Source organism: Salvelinus fontinalis, chromosome 24, assembly GCF_029448725.1.
Source record: "Salvelinus fontinalis isolate EN_2023a chromosome 24, ASM2944872v1, whole genome shotgun sequence".
Lineage (NCBI taxonomy): Eukaryota > Metazoa > Chordata > Actinopteri > Salmoniformes > Salmonidae > Salvelinus > Salvelinus fontinalis.
Window position 1 is genome coordinate 26,055,954 of NC_074688.1, and position 19,343 is coordinate 26,075,296.

The 19,343-nt window shown below is 41.9% G+C and overlaps 2 protein-coding genes and 4 non-coding genes across 12 annotated transcripts; 1 reads left to right on the forward strand and 5 right to left on the reverse strand.

Annotated features, from left to right (window-relative positions):
- Positions 1-5: 5 nt before the first annotated feature.
- Positions 6-8,657, reverse strand: LOC129822582 (T-complex protein 1 subunit zeta-like). The gene is made up of 14 exons (XM_055880925.1): positions 8,412-8,657; positions 7,842-7,905; positions 7,447-7,581; positions 7,044-7,217; positions 3,680-3,783; positions 3,473-3,583; positions 2,905-3,064; positions 2,475-2,557; positions 2,094-2,190; positions 1,660-1,807; positions 960-1,093; positions 691-793; positions 502-574; positions 6-396 (listed from the first exon to the last, which is right to left on the reverse strand). The coding sequence occupies exons 1-14, from the start codon at positions 8,546-8,548 to the stop codon at positions 324-326; spliced, it is 1,596 nt and encodes a 531-aa protein (XP_055736900.1). The 5' UTR covers positions 8,549-8,657; the 3' UTR covers positions 6-323.
- LOC129822684 (small nucleolar RNA SNORA15) lies at positions 1,365-1,498 on the reverse strand. Its single transcript, XR_008754508.1, has one exon. It is a non-coding gene; the product is annotated as a small nucleolar RNA SNORA15 (small nucleolar RNA).
- Positions 2,263-2,400, reverse strand: LOC129822683 (small nucleolar RNA SNORA15). Its single transcript, XR_008754507.1, has one exon. It is a non-coding gene; the product is annotated as a small nucleolar RNA SNORA15 (small nucleolar RNA).
- LOC129822686 (small nucleolar RNA SNORA22) lies at positions 2,638-2,776 on the reverse strand. The gene has a single exon (XR_008754510.1). It is a non-coding gene; the product is annotated as a small nucleolar RNA SNORA22 (small nucleolar RNA).
- On the reverse strand, positions 3,280-3,414 carry LOC129822685 (small nucleolar RNA SNORA15). Its single transcript, XR_008754509.1, has one exon. It is a non-coding gene; the product is annotated as a small nucleolar RNA SNORA15 (small nucleolar RNA).
- A 1,123-nt stretch (positions 8,658-9,780) lies between the features above and the next one.
- LOC129822606 (phosphoserine phosphatase-like) lies at positions 9,781-15,599 on the forward strand. Of its 7 annotated transcripts, none has more exons than XM_055880969.1 (6): positions 9,781-9,911; positions 12,135-12,278; positions 12,470-12,604; positions 12,826-12,971; positions 13,412-13,560; positions 15,000-15,599. In XM_055880969.1, the coding sequence occupies exons 1-6, from the start codon at positions 9,868-9,870 to the stop codon at positions 15,108-15,110; spliced, it is 729 nt and encodes a 242-aa protein (XP_055736944.1). In that variant the 5' UTR covers positions 9,781-9,867; the 3' UTR covers positions 15,111-15,599. The 7 variants fall into 7 exon arrangements, with proteins under 7 accessions (XP_055736944.1, XP_055736947.1, XP_055736946.1 ...); XM_055880972.1 differs by lacking the exon at positions 9,781-9,911 and adding an exon at positions 9,918-10,040; XM_055880971.1 differs by lacking the exon at positions 9,781-9,911 and adding an exon at positions 10,112-10,480.
- Positions 15,600-19,343: the final 3,744 nt, after the last annotated feature.

Genomic DNA, 19,343 nt, shown 5'->3' on the forward strand with positions numbered 1-19,343 from the left:
TATGATTGATTATAATGAGCTGCAAAGCAGAGCAACAGGTTTATTACATACTAAGAGTGAGGTTTATACATTCTTGGTATGATCCATAACAAAAAAACTAAACAAAAATGAACACGTGGGATGAAAGTGTCCATCCATGTATAATACGACAGAACGGACATGTCAACAAGCAGGGGAACAAGATAATTCTCCAATCACCACCTAGGATGAGAACCTAATACTGGTCCATTTATTCCCCTAGTTATTCTACAAGGCTGCTCTAATAACTAGTATCTGAAGTGGTAGTCATCCACAAGAGCTCATCTCGGTCATCGGTTCTGACCTTAACCCTTCAGGGATGACATGCCTGCTCTCATGATCTCATCCACCAACAGGATATTGCTGGCTATTACCGTGCTGTGGACAGAAAACAAATCAATAACAGTTTAATCCAAAGGGTCATTGAATCTTAAATCTGAAGGGTCATACTGAATTGAGATTAAAAGGGTGTGTTGTTCTTACCATGAGTGAAGGAGTTGTTTCTTAACACTGTAGTTATCCCAAACCCCAGCTTCCGAAGCGACCATTGGTTCACCTAAAGAAAACAAAAATTGGTAAATTTAAAGTGATTTTAATATTTTGGTTTTGACATAGGAAATGAGTATGATGTGAAATAAATCCATATCCTCAGTTTGAGGTTAAATTCCATACCAGAGCTCAGGTCGACTCCAACCAGCTGACCACTCTCTTTGTACTCAGTCTGGAGTTTGACCAGGGTCTCCATTGGATCATAACCAGAGTTCTGGGCTAGTACCTGGAGAGAAAGAAACAGTCAGCAGTACTTAGATCTATTGCTAAGACTTTTCTTAACTAAAATCTGATTTCATTCATTGTCCGAGTTAAATAGATGTTATATCAATAGAATGACAAAGCACGCAAGGCATTGACAAAAATAAATAACTTTAAGACTCACTACATACCTTGGGGATGATGAGGAGGGCATCAGCAAAAGCCTGCACACCCAGCTGAGCCCGGCCCTTCACTGAGGGTTTGTGCTTTATCAGAGCATCATGCACAGCCACCTCGAAGGCCCCGGCCCCTGACACCACGCAGCCTGCAAAGTCAACATTAGGATCAGACTCTGAACAACAGCTGACTGGCTGATAAGCAATACTGAAGAGATCAGTCGTTGATATGGGTAGGCACACTGAAAAACAAAAGGATTTCTAAAAGGTATTATTATACACACAAAATTAAGTGATTTGAGGCAGAGTGGTGTTTGAAAATGTGAATGGATGCCATCTGACCACAGACTTCTCATCATTCCACAGGGAAGACTTTAGTGGGCTGTTCCTGAAGAGTTTTAGTATGCACTTAAACTAGCTACTCGTATTCACTTCTCCGAGTAGGCGAGGCACAGGTCAGCACTCACCTTTAGTAAAGAAGTAGTGAAAGAATGTTTTTGCATGGTGTCTGATTGCATCTACTACTGACAGAGTAACACAGAATTCATCCATGCCTACAAATCTATTCCAGCATCATTACAGAATCAGTCCCATCTTGATAAAACCAAACTCTCCCCCACTCAATATCAGTGATAGTAGAGCTGGATTCAAATAGTTGCTGAGTTTGATTAATCCTCCCTAGTGTCAGATGAACTTCCGTTGCAGCAGTACGTACCGTCCTCGATGGCGTTCTTGACAGCCCTAAGCCCATCCCTGACTGCGTCTTTGATCTGGGTCAGGGTGTGTTTGTTGGGTCCCTTCACAAGCAGGGTCACCGACAGGGGGTTTCCACACTTCTCTATGAATGTGTACTTCTCCTCACCCTGTGTGGGGGAGAAACCACTACATATTTAACTTCATGATAAACCACAATATTACATGTTTGACATACACATTTTTACCAAATCATAGATTTTCATAGTATTGGAAAGAAGAGGCATGGCAAGCTGATTAGGCCCCTTTTGTATCCTCACTTAGTGGGGTGAATGTGGCCAGTGATTCCACCCACCCACACCAGGAGGAATTCTGTACCAAATGTTTTAGAAACTGGTACAGACCATTTGACGGTTTGTCCTGGTATAAAGGTAAAGACCCAGCATGTTAACTCACCAGGGTGTGTTCATAGACCAGACCAGCCTGGCCCAGGCATTCTGGGGTGAGGTCTTCGAAAGAGTTCATGGCGATACCTCCACAGGCCAGGGTGAGTCTGGGGGTAGATGGGGTAAAATGGTCAGCAAGACACTCAAATATTACATTAGTCTCACACACACACACACAACATTGTATTCACTCCTCCACTGAGTAGGTGAGGCACAGGACAGCACTCACATTTAGTAAAGTAGGAGTGAAAATATGCTTTTGCATGGTGTCTGACTGATTTTACTACTGACAAGAGTAACACAGAATTCGTCCATGCACTAGAGTACCTCTCCAAGATGCACTGTTCAAGCTTGTAAACAAAGATTGAGGAAAGCTATATAGTTATTGTACCTTTCCATGTTCCTCCTCTTGGTCCTACGCAGAGCTACAATGCCCTCTTTGGCCAGAGCATCCAGGGAATATGGGTCAATGCCCTGTAATGAGTAATTAAAAAAATATACATTTGGATTCATTAAATATATAATTCACATCAGTTTTAATATGCTGCAATACTGAATGTACTGGTCTGCTGAATACATGTGGAGGAGAATGCAGCTCCTCCAATGCAGAGGTTACAGACCACACTTTACTGTAGCACAGAGTAAAATCCAAGGGAGCTACAAAGAAGGCACACAAGGGTGTTCACTGTGCTGTCAGACACTTCTGGTTAATAAGTTAGTATTGCCTGAGTCTTCAAAAAATGTTCTTTGAAAGATTGAAGATAAAACATATTTTGGAAATGTGATCTTTGCCAGTGAATAAATTAACTTCCTAGTTATACCTTCTGGTTGAGGACCACAAAGCCCTTGCTGTTATCAGCACAAACTGCGTTCTTGAGCTCGATGATCTTCTTCACACGCTCCTCGATGAACTTCCTCTCAGCAGCCACCAGCTTCTCCCTCTCGCCAGCACTCTTGTAGAAGAAGCCAGAGTTCACCTCACTGAAAGTAAAGCAGGGGTTTATGTGAACTGACAGTTTAGAAATCCATGCTCTTTTCACAGGACACGATTGGGAAAGTATACCAACATAGGCGGTCACACTACAAGCTCCTTTACTGTAGTAGCTACGTCCTATAATATTGACTTTCCAGTGACCAAAAATCATTCCTGCTTAAAAAGAGCATTGCCACATCTCTGAAATTAACTAAACTGCAGGACTTGTATTCACTTCTCCATGGAGTAGATGAGGCACAGGTCAGCACTCACCCTTAGTAAAGAAGTAGTGAAAGGATGCTTTTGCATGGTGTCTGACTGGATCTACTGCTGACCGTAACACAGAATTCATCCATGCCTACACATTTAGTCCACCTAGTAAAAGCCAAAGATAGCTGCGCTAACATTATACTGACGTTTTCTCATATTCCAAAGAGGCATTGCAAGTGAGCACAAAGGCGTCCTCCACCCGCTTCTTCATGTCTGGATGGCGAGCGCCGTGGTCCAATACCAGGCCTCGGATCAGCCTAGGGAGGGGACAGAAAAGGTTACAATGTTGGACACAATTCAAATGTATGCATTGTCAGTGACTGTATATGAGGGAAAGTGATATGTACACTCACTGTGTGTCGCTGTCAGTCTTATGCTTCATCTCCATGATCTCTACCATGAACAGGTCAATAGGCTCATTGGGTCTGTGGATAGCCAGCACAGCATCCACCACAGCCTGAAAAATATCCCCCAAGGGAGTGAAGTTAGATGTGCTGATCATACAATCAAATGACAAGTAGAGCATTGCTTGATTAAGCTTGTCTGGTGCATGGAAGAGCCCCACCAAAAAAGTCCCACATCAGCCAAGCTCAAGTAAATGCTTTAAGTCAGGGATGGGTAACTCCAGTCCTCGAGGGCCTGATGGGTGTGTTAGCTGGGGCAAAAGTGTGACACCAGATTCCAATAGACCAACTAATCATGATATTCAGTTTAAAATGCAATTGACTTAAAAAAATATATATAAATTTAATTTAAAAAAATAATAATAATAATAATTGTCCGTTTGCGCTAGGGATGGTGTGTAACCACTCCGGCCCCGAGGACTACAGTAGCCCATCCCTGTTCTACACGGCTATAAGTATGTGGACACCTGCTCGTCGAACATCTCATTCCAAAATCCTGGGCATTAAAGGTCCCCCCTTTACCAAAACAGCCTTTACTCTTCTAGGAAGGCTTTCCACTAGATGTTGAACCATTGGTGCAGACTTGCTTCCATTCTGCCACAAGAGCATTAGTGAGGTTGGGCACTGATGTTGGGTGATTAGGCCTGGCTCGCAGTCAGCGTTCCAATTAATCCCAAAGATGTTAGATGGGGTTGAGGTCAGGGCTATGTTCTTCCACACCAATCTCAACAAACCATTTCTGTATGGACCTCGCTTTGTGCACCGCATTGTCATGCTGAAACAGGAAAGGGACATTCCGAAACTGTGGCGACAGAATCTAGAATGTCATTGTACGCTGTAGCGTTAAGATTTCCCTTCACTGGAACTAATGGGCCTAGCCTGTACCATGAAAGCTCCAAAGCATTATTACTCCTCCAAACTTTACAGTTGGCACTATGCATTGTGGCAGGTAGCGTTCTCCTGGCATCCGCCAAACCCCGTTTTGTCTGTCGGACTGCCAAATAGTGAAGCGGGATTCATCACTCCAGAGAACGTGTTTCCATTGCTCCAGAGTCCAATGGCGGCGAGCTTTACACACGCTTGGCATTGTGATCTTAGGCTTGTGTGCGGCTGCTTGGCCATGGAAACCCATTTTATGAAACTCCCGACGAACAGTTATTGTACGGACATTGCTTCCAGGGGCAGTTTGGAACTTGGTTGAGTGTTGCGACCGAGGACAGACAATGATTTTACACGCTGTGTGCTTCAGCACTCGATGGTCCCATTCTGTGACCTCCCACTTCGCAGCTGAGCAGTTGTTGCTCGTAGACGTTTCCACTTCACTATAACAGCACTTAAAGTTGACCAGGGCAGCTCTAGCAGGGCAGAAATTGCATTTTTTTTAATGCAACATGGAAGTGTTGGTCTCATGTTTCATGAGTTGAACTAACGTCCCAGAAATTTTCCATATGCACAAAAAGCTTATTTCTCTCAAATTTAGTTCACATCCCTGTTAGTGACCATTTTTCCTTTGCCAAGAGAATCCATATACCTGACAGTTGTGGCATATCAAGAAGCGGATTACACAGGTGTACCTTGTGCTCGGGACAATAATTCCATTAAAAATGTACAGTTTTGTCACAACAAAATGCTACAGATGTCTGAAGTTGAGGGAGCATGCAATTGGCATGCAGACTGCAGGAATGTCTACCAGAGCTGTTGCCAGATAATTTAAATGTTAATTTCTCTACCATAAGCAACTTCCAACGTTGTTTTAGAGAATTTGGCAGTACATTCAACCGGCCTCAACAGCAGACCACGTGTAACCACGGCAGCCCGAGACATCCACATCCAGCTTTTTGACCTGCGGGATCTTGAGACCAGCCACCCGGACAGCTGATCAAACTGTGGGTTTACACAACCTAAGAATTTCTGCACAAACTGCTAGAAACCGTCTCAGGGAAGCTCATCTGCATGCTCGTTGTCCTCACCAGGGTCTTGACCTGACTGCAGTTCAGTGTCGTAATCGACTTCAGCGGGCAAATGCTCACCATCGATGTCAACTGGCACGTTGGAGAAGTGTGCTCTTCTCAGATAAATCCTGGTTTCAACTGAACCGAGCAGATGGCAGACAGCATGTATGCCGTTGTGTGGGCGAGCGGTTTGCTAATGTCAACGTTGTGAACAGAGTGACCCATGGTGGCGGTAGGGTTGTGGTATGGGCAGGCATAAGCTACGAACAAACCAAATTGGATTTTATGGACAGCAATTTGAATGCAGACACAGCGAGAGCCCCATATACTACCCACCACTGCAACTTGTATGCTCTCGTTGGCTGGCCTCGCTTCATATCCATCGCCAAACCCACTTGCTCCAGGTCATCTATAAGTCTTTGCTAGGTAAAGCCCCGCCTTATCTCAGCTCACTGGTCACCATAGCAGCACACGCTCCAGCAGGTATATTTCACCGGTCACCCCCAAAGCCAATTCCTCCTTCGGCCGCCTTTCCTTACAGTTCTCTGCTGCCAATGACTGGAACAAACTGCAAAAATCACTGAAGCTGGAGACTCATTTCTCTCACTAGCTTTAAGCACCAGCTGTCAGAGCAGCTCACAGACCACTGCACAGAGCCAATCTGTAAATAGCCCATCTAACTACCTCATCCCCATATTGTTATTTATTTTGCTCCTTTGCGCGCCAGTACCTCTACTTGCAAACTCATCTTCTGCACATTATCACCCCAGTGTTTAATTTGCCATACCGTAATAATTGCCACTACACCCCTTTTGCCTCACCCCCTTATCCTCCCTCCTTTGCACACACTGTATGTAGACTTTCTCTATTGTTTTATTGACTGTACGTTTGTTTATTCCATGTGTAACTCTGTCGCACTGCTTTGCTTTATCTTGGCCAGGTCGCAGTTGTAAATGAGAACTAGTTCTCAACTAGCCTACCTGGTTAAATAGAAAAAATAAAAGAGATCTGTACACAATTCCTGGAAGCTAAAAATGTTCCTGTTCTTCCATGGCCTGCATACTCACCAGACCTGTCACCCATTGAGCATGTTTGGGTTTCTCTGAATCGACATGTACAACAGCGTGTTCCAGTTCATGCCAATATCCAGCAACTTCGCACAGCCATTGAAGAGTAGGACAACATTCCAAAGGCCACAATCAACAGCTTGAGCAACTCTCTGTGAATGAGATGTCACCCTGCATGAGCCAAATGGTGGTCACACCAGATAGTGACTGGTTTTCTGATCCACGCCCCTACTTTATGTTTTAAAGGTATCTGAAGAACAGATGCATATCTGTATTCCCGTCACAAACACACACCTCTGTGAGGAGATCAGCCAGCTCGGCGTGGACCTTGGTCCTGAGGGAGGTGCGGGCCACGTGGATGAGGGTCTCTCTGTCCATCTCTCTGGTCACCTTCATCTCCTCGAGCACCTTCAGAGCCTTATCCTTGGCTGCCTCAAAACCTTCTGCTATTATCCGTGGGTGGAGACCCTTTTTGGAGGCAAAGACAGAAAAAAAACAGGAATAGGGTGTTAACTAATGGTACTGGGATGCAGATTATGCAACCTGCTTTAGTGGCACCGATTCTACATTTATCAATTAAATAATTTTAAGTCATCACACAACCTTGCTAAAATGAAATGCTTTATCAAAATCCCTTCTTTTATCTAGGAAACTATTTAAATTACATGTTGGGGGCTTCCCCCAAGCCCCATCTCACCTCTGACACGTAGAGGTCAGCTTGTTTCAGGAGCTCGCCAATGATGAGCACATTGGATGTTGTACCATCACCTGTGATGTCATCCTGTGCCGTAGCCACTTTGGCAATCAAGGATGCTGTCGGATGCTGGATTTGCTGATTGAAGACAAAACTTTAGTGTCAAAGCAAGACTATAAGGCAACACATCTCACAATTAGTAAGGTTACAGATGTTAGATGAAGATGTACTGGTCTACTGAATACATGGGGAGGAGAATGCAACTCCTCCAATGCAGAGGTTACAGACCACACTTTACTGTATCAAAGAGTAAAATCCATGGGACTAAAAAAAATTTAAAAAAATAAAACACACATGGGCGTTAACTGTACATCAAACTCATGGGATATTTGTCTTACCATTTCGTGCAACAAGACATTACCATCTTTGGTCAGCTTTATGTCACCAGCCCCTGATACAAGCCTGCAAACAAGCACACAAAACATAATTTGTTAGAGGCTCAACAAATGGATATTTAAAACATGACTAGATGCATTGTACACTAATGTCTCTAATAACGAGTATAGCTAGAAAACAATGAGACTAGTTGTACATAAACTGATAGCCAGATTTTCAGTTATAGTAGTCTCCAAATTATTTAGGTATCTGCTGATTATCCTTTATAGTTAATAGAAATTGATTGGTCAAATAATCCAGTGCCAATTGTAAAACCACTCCCTGATGATAATTCAGATAGCTAGCTATAATTTAGCTAACCGTAGCTACGTATTTTGGAGGTGGCTAGGAAATCCACTATCTATCAAAAAGCTAACATAGTTTCTTAGAGAAACTACTGCGTACAATGTATCTGACAAAATAAACATATCTAATACCACAAATGGTCTACTGGCTGCCAGGATACCACGATGTTAGCTAAACTAGTAGCAGTAGCATGCTAACTGCTAGCGAGCATGGCCAGTTGCACTCACATTTTCATTGTTCCTTTTGGTCCCAAATTACTTTTGAGCACATCCTGAAGACCCCGAGCAGCACTGATATTTACTGCAAGAGCGGCTTGAGCACGTGCTACCTCAGCTTTCGGGTTTAATGCCTTTATAGCAGTCATGGTGTAAACATTTGCTATTCAGTTAATCCACGCTGTAGAATGTACTGTAAAGGCTAACGCTAAATTAAGAAAGGCCGGTTTCTGGAACTCTCTGGGCTTCACATGCGGAAATTGACAGTGATCACTCCTTACTGTCGTCTTATTGGCCAGATGTTAGGCGGAAATCCAAATTACCCTGTGTGATTGGTGATAAAATAGGTAACTCAAATATAGAAAAGGCGGAGTCAACCTTTTTGTTCACGAGGTTCAATTTGGCGCTGAGCGGCGCAAATTCACAGATCTTTATAATACAAAACTGTTCAAACTCAGCTGTTTAGAAGAGGATGCGATTTATAAATCAGATTTTAAAAAGTGCCCTACTCCATTCTAAAATCTACCATCATGAGCAACCACTTTGTATGAAATAAAATATTAATATGGACATAAATAGGTAATGTATATGTAAAAATAGATGTAATTTGTCTCACTGTCAAAAAGGCAATGCAGTTGGGGGCGGTATAGCCATCTCGAGACAACTCCGATATAGTATTTTTTCTGAAAGTTGCCGGGATGTCACGTGTCCTAATTATCTCAGTACACTCGTAACAATTTAATAATTACAAAACGTATATTAGATCAAATAAACCTCACCTAGCAAATAAGCCATCAAATTCGACACTCACTGATCTCCACACAAAAATTCCTTGCTTGGTGGGCGAAGCAACGAAAGAACGCCACCTGCTGGACATTTTTTTCTGCCGAGTTGGGCATCTCACCTCTTCGCCTCTGGGGTTACGTAAAAGCAGAGATATTAGAGAAAGGAGGAGATAAAAATCAAATGGATCAATTAATGCAGGTACGTATAACGCCCCACCCAGCACCATGTGGAAGCTAACCGTCACGCAATCCCTTCTCAAAGTCAGGGTATGAGTCGATAAACGTGCATATTTTCCTCGAAAGTATATAATGTCACGATTCCAAAGCTATACAATATTACAGATAGCAAGTTATTTATCTCACATCGTGTAATGTACTTCTTGTTGACGAAATACATGCTAATGTTGGGTTTTTGAGCTAGCGCCCAACTGACTCCATTTCTTTCCTTGAAGGAGAGCTCTACTTGTCCCAAAATCACAGAGTGCACCACGCGGCTCATTGAAGTTGCATTGGCATCATACACAATGGCCGATAATACGCGGCCAATTGAGTTTTCCATCTCCGCGAAAGTGTCTCTGGTAAAAGCAAACAGTAGTGGGCGGTCTCACGTGCCGGCTTTCTTTTGATTCGCTCGGCTTTCTCTTCCTCACTGAACCTATTGAAAGCATCTGGGAAGTCGGCCAATGCTGAAACCGTGGACAGTGCCATATCAACGCTTTAGCAACCAGTAAGTAAGAACATTTTGCACAAACTTGTTTTCTTGTTGAAGAAAGTAGACTTAGTTTGCAGGACCAGCACATGCCAAAAAATACATATGAATAGTAACATTTAACACCATCAAGGACACTTTGCACAGGTAATACAGACGTATATAATGTCCTTAAACTGATACATTATGTAACGCATTGCATGATTTCAAATTAACTCTACTGTTTTGCTCTGTGATGCCGACCGTGCACACATGTATCGTAGTGGAAACTCAAGTTGGCAATGGCATTCATCACCTTTTGCGTGCATGCCGGGCACTTTTTCGCGAGGAGAGGGTGACGCAACAGTTGCACGATAGTCTTCTCCAAGGCTGCTGTTGTACGCTGTTGCTACTGCCAGCAACTAGAAGAAAACGATGCACGGACCGACTAAGTTAATTCGGTGTAATTTTTAACAATATAATATATATTTTAAAGTTTTGTTTCGTTAAATATTTTTTTGCACTGCATCAGTCGATTAATCATGTACGGTAGACCGTTTCTATCGCATGCTTGAGCTGATCACTCGTGTAATGAAACGTGTCTGTACGTGAGTAAAATAACTACTAACAGTATATCTTTTATGAAGGCAAATTTATTGCTAGCTTCACATTACAAGCCACATGAGAGAGAGCAATGCTTCTTCATGAACCCCTACGTTCCCCAGACGCCATTGGTAATATGCTAATCAGGATACAATATGCAAATAACACCACATCTCCCCTTTTCAGAAGATAAATGGTACACTGCCTTTGTCTCAAAAAACCTCAAGGTATTATTATGTCTTTATGTCGGTAGGTCTAAGGGATTATTCTGCCTTTTTATGACAGTACGTCTGTTCCTGTCTAGTTCAACATAGTCATGATTGTAAAATATTTTCTGTAAACTTTAACCCAAAATGCATCTCTCATTTCTTTTAAAACAAATGTATCACACATGTAAATTAGAACTGACAGCTGTTGTTTTGTCCTATTTTTTACTTTGAGCTCAGTCTTTTGTTTTTGCTCTGATTTAAAAGTCCAGTCTTTGAGGTTTAACTATTGCTCGCCCAGACCTTGTTCTGGATGTAGCAGGTACATCCAGGATTACCTTGGGTGTTGGTGTGTCGGAGTGGTGAAGACACTTGAATCTTCTCCTGCGTAGCGTTGTTGTTCTCAGGTCCATCCATAGGGATGAGGTGATATCTGTTCCTGTGGACAGAACCGTGGGGAACTTCCACTATGTAGGATTGTGGTATTGCATGTTCCCTCAGCACTGTTCCTGTGATTTGAGTCCGTCATCAACACCTGTTTTCCAGGTGGGTGTCTGCTGAGGTTGCTGAATCTGTGACGCTTGTTGAAGCGTTGCTGATCCGCACTCCTTCTCTCCTTTTCCTTTGAGCTGACCACACCTGTGTTTGGGATTGATGGGTCTAGCAGCGATGGGAGTTTTGGCACTGTGGTACGAAGCTGTCGTCCCATCAGCAGTTGCGCAGGGCTGAAGATATTCTGGAGTGGGGTTAGCTGCTTTCTTGAGCAGGTTCTTCACCGTCTGAACGGCGCGTTCCATCTCTATGTTGCTTTGCGGGAACTTTGGACTGCTTTAACAGGATTAAATGTCAGGAATTGTGACAACTGAGTTTTTAAATGTATTTGGCTAAGGTGTATGTAAACTTCCGACTTCAACTGTAGCTTTCGCCTTGATCTCAACAAGCGCATCTACTCAAGACCGCTGATGCTGTAAAAACGGTCCAGTTCAAAGTGAATTTCACAGATCCATATATATGGCAATGGTCTATTTGCATATATGTCTACTGCACATCTGATTGGTAATGGCACACCGGTTTGTGTAGAGTACATGTCTGAGTCGTGCCTGTCATCGCATAGACTTCTACTCCGATCTGTCTGCCTGCAACAATCTCTCGTATAGTTAGGTTTGCATACTAAGTCTTGCATAGTTCGTTTTGTTTCGGTATGTTACATTGAATGTGGCTAATATTGTGTTGATTCGATCACAATTCCCACAGTAAAGTGAAACGTTGATCGTGTTAACTAAGGGGAATAATTCTAGAAAGTTGAGTGAAGTTCAATCTTGTGCTTTTCTGTCTACTATTAACAAATGTAATTACTTGTCCTTCGATGCACTCATCACTTTCAAATAGAAATTACCGCTGTCAGTTAAACAATCAATGATGTTTTTGTCTCTCCTGCGTGCTCTTGCTTCAGCATAATGACAACTTTATCACAGACAAAGGAAATCTTCCGGAGAGCAGATGCAGTGTGCTTCGACGTGGACAGCACTGTTATCAGAGAAGAAGGCATTGATGAGCTAGCCAAATTCTGCGGGGTTGGAGATGCTGTCACAGAAATGTATGTTGTGTAGCAATTCGTAATGATTTTAAGTGTGCTGAAATGCATGTTTCTTTCTTCTCTCCTTTCTTTATCTAGGCCCATCTACATTTCCCTGTACATTTCCCTGTGCCATAACTTTCTACATGTTACTTTCTAAAGGTTAAATTTGCAACATATTTGTTGAGTACATTGTGCTTCTCTCAATTCAGGACTCGCAAGGCCATGGGGGGGTCAGTGACTTTTAAAACTGCTCTGACGGAGCGCCTGTCCATCATCCGATGTTCAAGGGAACAAGTGAACAAACTGATAACTGACCACCCTCCCCAGTTGACAGCAGGTATTAAGTAAGTGGTTGTTGATTTCAATTGGTCAGTCTTTTTTTCCCACTCAACACTATTTGGTTATTAGCAGAGGCTATGGTAATTTGATCATAATTCTCACATAAAATGGTTGAACTAGTAGTCTCTTCAAGCTGGGCGTCTAACCTCAAGTTACAATCGCTTATGAAACCTGTACTAATTTCTGCATGTTGTAGAATAAATGCACATTTCTGTACATTGTCCAGGGAGCTTGTTGATACTCTGCACCAGCGCAACGTGAAGGTGTTCCTGGTCTCTGGCGGTTTCCGCTGTATCGTGGAGCATGTCTCCACTCAACTCAACATTCCCCTCCATCACGTGTATGCCAACCGCCTCAAGTTCTACTTCAATGGTAAGAGCAGATCAGAGCAGTATCAGAATCACCTCTCACACTGTGGAAGGGATGAAGTGTGGTTGATGACAGTATGATCATTCATGTTTTAATATTATTGGTTGTTTTGGTTTGATGGCTGGAAGCAAAATCGGGTGGCCATCTTGTTACTCCGGTATCCCTGTACATTTGATATTGGCACTGACTCTGTATATAGCTTCCTCTCTTATTTCTTAATTCTCGTTTCCTTTATTATATATATATTTTATTTGTATTAGTTATACTCTTTTGATATTGATTACTGCACTGTTGGTTAGAGCTTGCAAGTGAAGCATTTTACTGTACTTGTGACAATAAAACTTGAACTGGACTTCAGAGGGCTGGTTTCAATCAAGCAAGCAGTAGATTGGCCTCTACAGGGAGGAATTCTTTACTAATTTGTTGTTCTATTTTCCTTCTAGGTGAGTTCGCTGGCTTTGACGAGACCCAGCCCACATCTGAGAGTAATGGGAAGGGGAAGGTTATCAGCATGCTCAAGGAGAAGCACGGCTTCAAGAACGTGGTGATGATCGGTGATGGAGCCACAGACCTGGAGGCCTGTCCCCCTGCAGTAAGTGTTGTCTTCTCAATACACTAAAAGACAGGTGACAAGCTAGTATTTATAGCTGTTATTTATGTAATCTCCGGCTTTCTGTCATGGAATACTTTCTTGTCCATTTTGTGGAGGAAATTTGTATTTTGTCTCTGTTCCCAACACCCCTAGACACCACAGAAATACGCACACAACACATTTTTAGGTGGAACACAGAGTCAACAGCAGTGCAGTGCCTCTGGAGGAGTTAAAAGACAAAAGACATCCATTGTTCATTATTACTTTACATTATAGCTGCCTCTAACACCTGACAATCTAGTATTGGGATGTATTCATTAGTCGCAGACCGTAGCAAAAAAAAAATTTGCAATGGAAACGAGTTTCTATTCGACAAATTCAGGTAGGTTCCTCCCCGGTTCAATCCAGTTGCTTCTGTTTGGTTCCTAGTGAATACACCCCTGCAACTGTGTCTTTAAAAAAGGTGCTTAAAACTTCTTATGGCTGGGGGCAGTATTGAGTAGCTTGGGTGAATAAGGTGCCCAGAGTAAACTGCCTGCTACTCAGGCCCAGAAGCTAAGATATGCATATTATTAGTAGATTGGTAGAAAACACTCGGAAGCTTCTAAAACTGTTTGAATGATGTCTGTGAGTATAACAGAACTCATATGGCAGGAAAAAACCTGTGAAAAAAATCCAACCAGGAAGTGGGAAATCTGAGGTTTGTAGGTTTTCAAGTCTTTGTCTATCCAATATACAGTGTACAATTTGGTCCGATTGCACTTCCTAAGGCTTCCACTAGATGTCAACAGTCTTTAGAACCTTGTTTCAGGCTTCTACTGTGAAGGGGGAGAGAATAAGAGCTGGTTGACTAAGAGGTCTGGCAGAATGCCATGAGCTCAGTCAGGGGTGCGCCCGTGAGAGGTAGCTGTGTTCCTTTTCCTTTCACTGTCCAATTTACAGTATCTATTACAGTGAAAGAATACCATGCTATTGTTTGAGAAGAGTGCACAATTATTAACTTAAATGTATTAATAAACCAATTAGGCACATTTGGGCAGTCTTGATACAACAGTTTGAACATAAATGCAATGGTTCATTGGATCAGTCTAAAACGTTGCACATACACTGCTACCATCTAGTGGCCTAAATGTAAATAGTACATTATGGCCTTTCGCTTGCATTTCAAAGATGATGGTAAAAAGAAAAATGTGTGTTTTGATTCTTTGTGTTATCTTTTACCAGATCTAATGTGTTATATTCTCATACATTCATTTCACATTTCCACAAACTTCAAAGTGTTTCCTTTCAAATGGTATCAAGAATATGCATATCCTTGCCTCAGGTCCTGATCTACAGCCAGTTAGATTTGGTTATATAATTTTAGGTGAAAATTGGGGGAAAAAGGGTCGGATCCTTTAATTAAACAATTATCCTCACCACATTGATTTGTTTTTCAGAATGCATTCATTGGATTTGGTGGAAACGTGGTTAGGCAGCAAGTAAAGGAGAGAAGTTTGTGGTACGTCACAAGTTTTAGAGAGCTGCTAAAAGAACTGGAGAAGATTTAACAACAAGGAAATACCATAACCTGAACCCTCTTACAACTATTGTTACTAATGCTAACATCAGTGTTTTATTTTCACCTAATGGTGTTATCCAGTGCACAATATTTTTTATTTCCAGTCAATAGATTTTTTTTATTAATAAATGTTTACACTACAATAGTGTCTTCTTGGGTTTGACCCCTGTTGATTTTTATACTAGATGATACTAAAAAAAATTAAGTTAACTAAATGTTATCCTTTTTGGAGGGTTTTGAGCAGGGTTGGAGTCCATTCGATTTCATCATCGTTTGTTTAATTCCCGAATTCAATGAATTGAACCCAACCCTGGATTTGTGTGTTTTTTAAACTGCACTTTTGTGGTTTTGTCCTTACTTCAAACTTTTGTAGGAAAGGTAATAAAACTACTGCATTTTACAATATGTGCCATTAAATGACTTTATAGATGTAAATGTCTTGCCATTGACACTAAAAATAGTAAACGTGTAAAATGCAGTTCTGAGTATGTGTGGTCATTTACTTGTTTGTTTTCTTTGTGTCAACAGCACAACAGCCTCTGATGGTATCATCCACTAAACAATGACATAACTACACTGTGAGCTCAAAGTATTGGGACAGTGACACATTTTTTGTTGCACTTTGGATTTGAAATTATACAATGACTAAAGTGCAGACTGACCGCTTTAATTTTAGGGTATTTTCATCCATATCGAGTGAACCGTTTAGAAATTAAAGCATTTTTGTACATTGTCCCCCCATTTTTAGGGGACCAAAAGTATTGGGACAAATTCACTTGTGTATTAAAGTTGTCAAGAGTTTCGTATTTGGTCCCATATTCCTAGCACATTAAGTGTTTTCTAAACACTTGTACATTTAATATGAATGCTACCATGATTACGGATAGTCCTGAATGAATTGTGAATAATGATGAGTGAGAAAGTTAGAGGCACAAATATCATACCCCCAAGACATGCTAACCCAACGGTTCCCAAACTAGGGGTCGCCTGGTATTAAAATCGGGTCGCAAGAGAATTTCCAAAACCCTGAGAAAAAAAATATTTACAGTATGTATATTATCTTTGTATCTCAAAATCATTGTAATATGGTTAACTTTAAAAATGAAAATTATTCAAATCTAAAATATCAATTTCAACCAGGGAGCGCCCTTAGATCATGAGAAAAGGTCGCACTTGACCGTTGCACTTGAATCATTCCCACGGGGAATGACTAGGCCCTCAATGCTATGAAACCACAGGCTATTGCAGAGACTTATTACTGGCTGCAATTGATATGGTGAAAACAATGTGTTGGGAGTCAGAGGCACAGAAACACACATCAATACCTTTGTCAGATAGCACTGTTAAACAAATAATATATGCTATTGCTAGCAATCAAGAGGAAACTCTGACTGAATGACTCAAACTCCCTAGCTTAGGCTCTCCAAATGGACATTAGCTGTGAGGGCCGAGATGCCCATGCATTGACTTTTGTTCGCTATACATGGCGGGGGATGCTATTCACGAGGACATTGTTCTGTCTCGTTTTTCCAAAGCATGAAATGGCATATGGGATGTTCAGTTTGCTGCGTGGCTATAATGACGAAAAACAGATTCTATATGGTTATTTGGGGCTCCGTCTATCACGGCACGGTGGGCAGGCCTCTGCACTCAAGTTGTGTGTCTCCCTCTGCCAAATGGATGTATAGTATGATACACCGAGAGCAACTGGCGGCAAAAGAGCTGAGCACAACTCAGAGATATACTGCAGCAGGTAACTTAGATTGTAAACTACATCAAACCATGTCCACTGCGCGCACGCCTGTTTGCAAAACTGTGGAGATATGGGATCGGAGCATGACAATGTTCTATTTCACACCGAGGTTTGGTGGTTATCGAGGGGGAGAGTTAAAAAGATTTTTGAGAGAGGAACTGTTGTCATTCACAATGGTTGTAAAAAATAAATAAAAGACTTTCGGTTGACTTTCTGTGTAATGAAAAGAAAAGAACAGAAAACAGCACGATTGCTGTAAACCCCACGCTTTAAGATGACCACAAGCATCCCTGTTCCTAAGAACTCTAATGCCACAATGACTACCGCCCTGTAGCACTCACTTCTGTAATCATGAAGTGCTTTGAGAGGCTGGTTATGACACACATTAACTTTGCCACCTTAGACCCACTCCAATTTGCGTACCGCCCCAACAGATCCATAAATGACTCGATCTCAATTGCTCTCCACACTGCCCTCACCCACCTAGATAAGAGGAATACCTATGTGAGAATGCTCTTCATTGACTACAGCTCAGTGTTCAACACCATTATCAACCCAAGCTCTTCACCAAGCTTAGGACTGGGAATGAACACCTCCCTCTGCAACTGGATCCTGGACTTTCTGAAGGGCAGACCCCAGGTGGTGATAGGCAACATCACCTCCACCACGCTGACCCTTAACACATGGGCCCCACAGGAGTGTGTGCTTAGTCAACCCCTGTACTCCCTGTTCACCCACAACTGTGTAGCCATGCACGACTGCAACACCATTATCAAGTTCGCTGTCGACACGACGGTAGTAGGCCTGATCACCGGTGACGATGAGTCAGCCTACAGGAAGGAGGTCAGTGACCTGACAGTGTGGTGCCGGGGCAACAACCTCTCCCTCAACGTCAGCAAGACCAAGGAGCTGATCATGGACTACAGGAAACGGGGAGGGCAAGCACGCCCAGCAGTGGAGCAGGTAGACAGCTTTAAGTTCCTGTGTCCAAATAACTAAGGACTTAAAATGGTCCAAACACACACACACAGTCGTGAAGAAGGCGCGACAGTGCCTCTTCCCTCTCAGGATGTTGAAAAAGTTTGGCATAAACATTTCCTGTACATAGTATGTTTACTTAGTGTATTCATTTTCTTTCTAGTAATACATTGTTATTGATTATTGCATTGCTGGGCTTTGAGTTTGCAAGAACGGCATTTCACTGTACTTGTGCATGTGACATTAAAACTAAACTTGAATTCGGGAACTTTGACCTCATTTTTCAGAGTTCCTAGTTGTCTTGAAAACACCATAAAACTCATGGTATGCTACCTTTTGCCAGCTCATATCTGTGTGAAGCTGGATTCAGTGCTCTCTTTTGCATTAAAACTAAATAACGATCCAGGTTGGATGTGACAGCAGAGATGAGATGGCACTGTCGACCACGCTCCCTGACTTTGAGAAGCTCTGACGCGACATGCATCAAGCACACATCTCATTAGTGGTGGTGAGATAAGAGACATGTCAGACTAATATGCAATTGACTACCCCACATTAAAGCATGTGATGGTGAAGACAATCATAAATACTGTTAGAATGTTCTTCTTGACTGCCATAGCCACAAATAAAAATGTAAACATTGGCTGTTAATTACATACTTTTTTTTCACATGGGTGGGGTCACGAATCTTCAGATATCAAAATAGGGTCGTGGGCCAAAAAAGTATGGGAACCCCTGTACTAACCTCTCACCATTACAATCGGGGCAGCAGGTAGCCTAGTGGTTAGAGCGTTGGGCCAGTAACCCAAAGGTTGGTAGATCAAATCCCCGAGCTGACAAGGTAAAAATCTGTCATTCTGAACAAGGCAGTTAACCCACTGTTCCTAGACCGTCATTGTAAATAAGAATTTGTTCTTAACTGACTTGCCTAGTTAAATATGTATTTGTTTTTTAAAACAATAATGTGGCATTTTTTGGGGGGTATAATTTAGTCTAAATTTCTCTCATTATTCATGATTAAATCACGATTATCTGTATTCATGGTAGCATCCACATTAATGTAGAAGTGTTTAGACACATTCTATTCTTATTTACAATAAAAGTGACTCCAAAATGACACATTACATTATTTACCATTCAATTCGGCACAAAATAATCTGTAACACAACCAAAGCAAACAGCAAATGTGTGACTCTACAAAACGAGTTTGTAGTCACACGCTTTATGTAATCATTGCGTGCTAGGAATATGGGACCAAATACTAAACTTTGGACTACTTTAATACACTTAAGTGAATTTGTCCAAATACTTTTGGTCCCCTAAAATGGGGGGGGGGGGACGGGACATTGTAGAAAAAGTGCTGTAATTTCTATATGGTTCATTCAATATGGATGAAAATACCCTCAAATTAGTCTGCATTTTAATCTTATATCCATATAATTTCAAATCCAAAGCGCTGGAGTACAGAACCAAAACAACCAAAATGTGTCA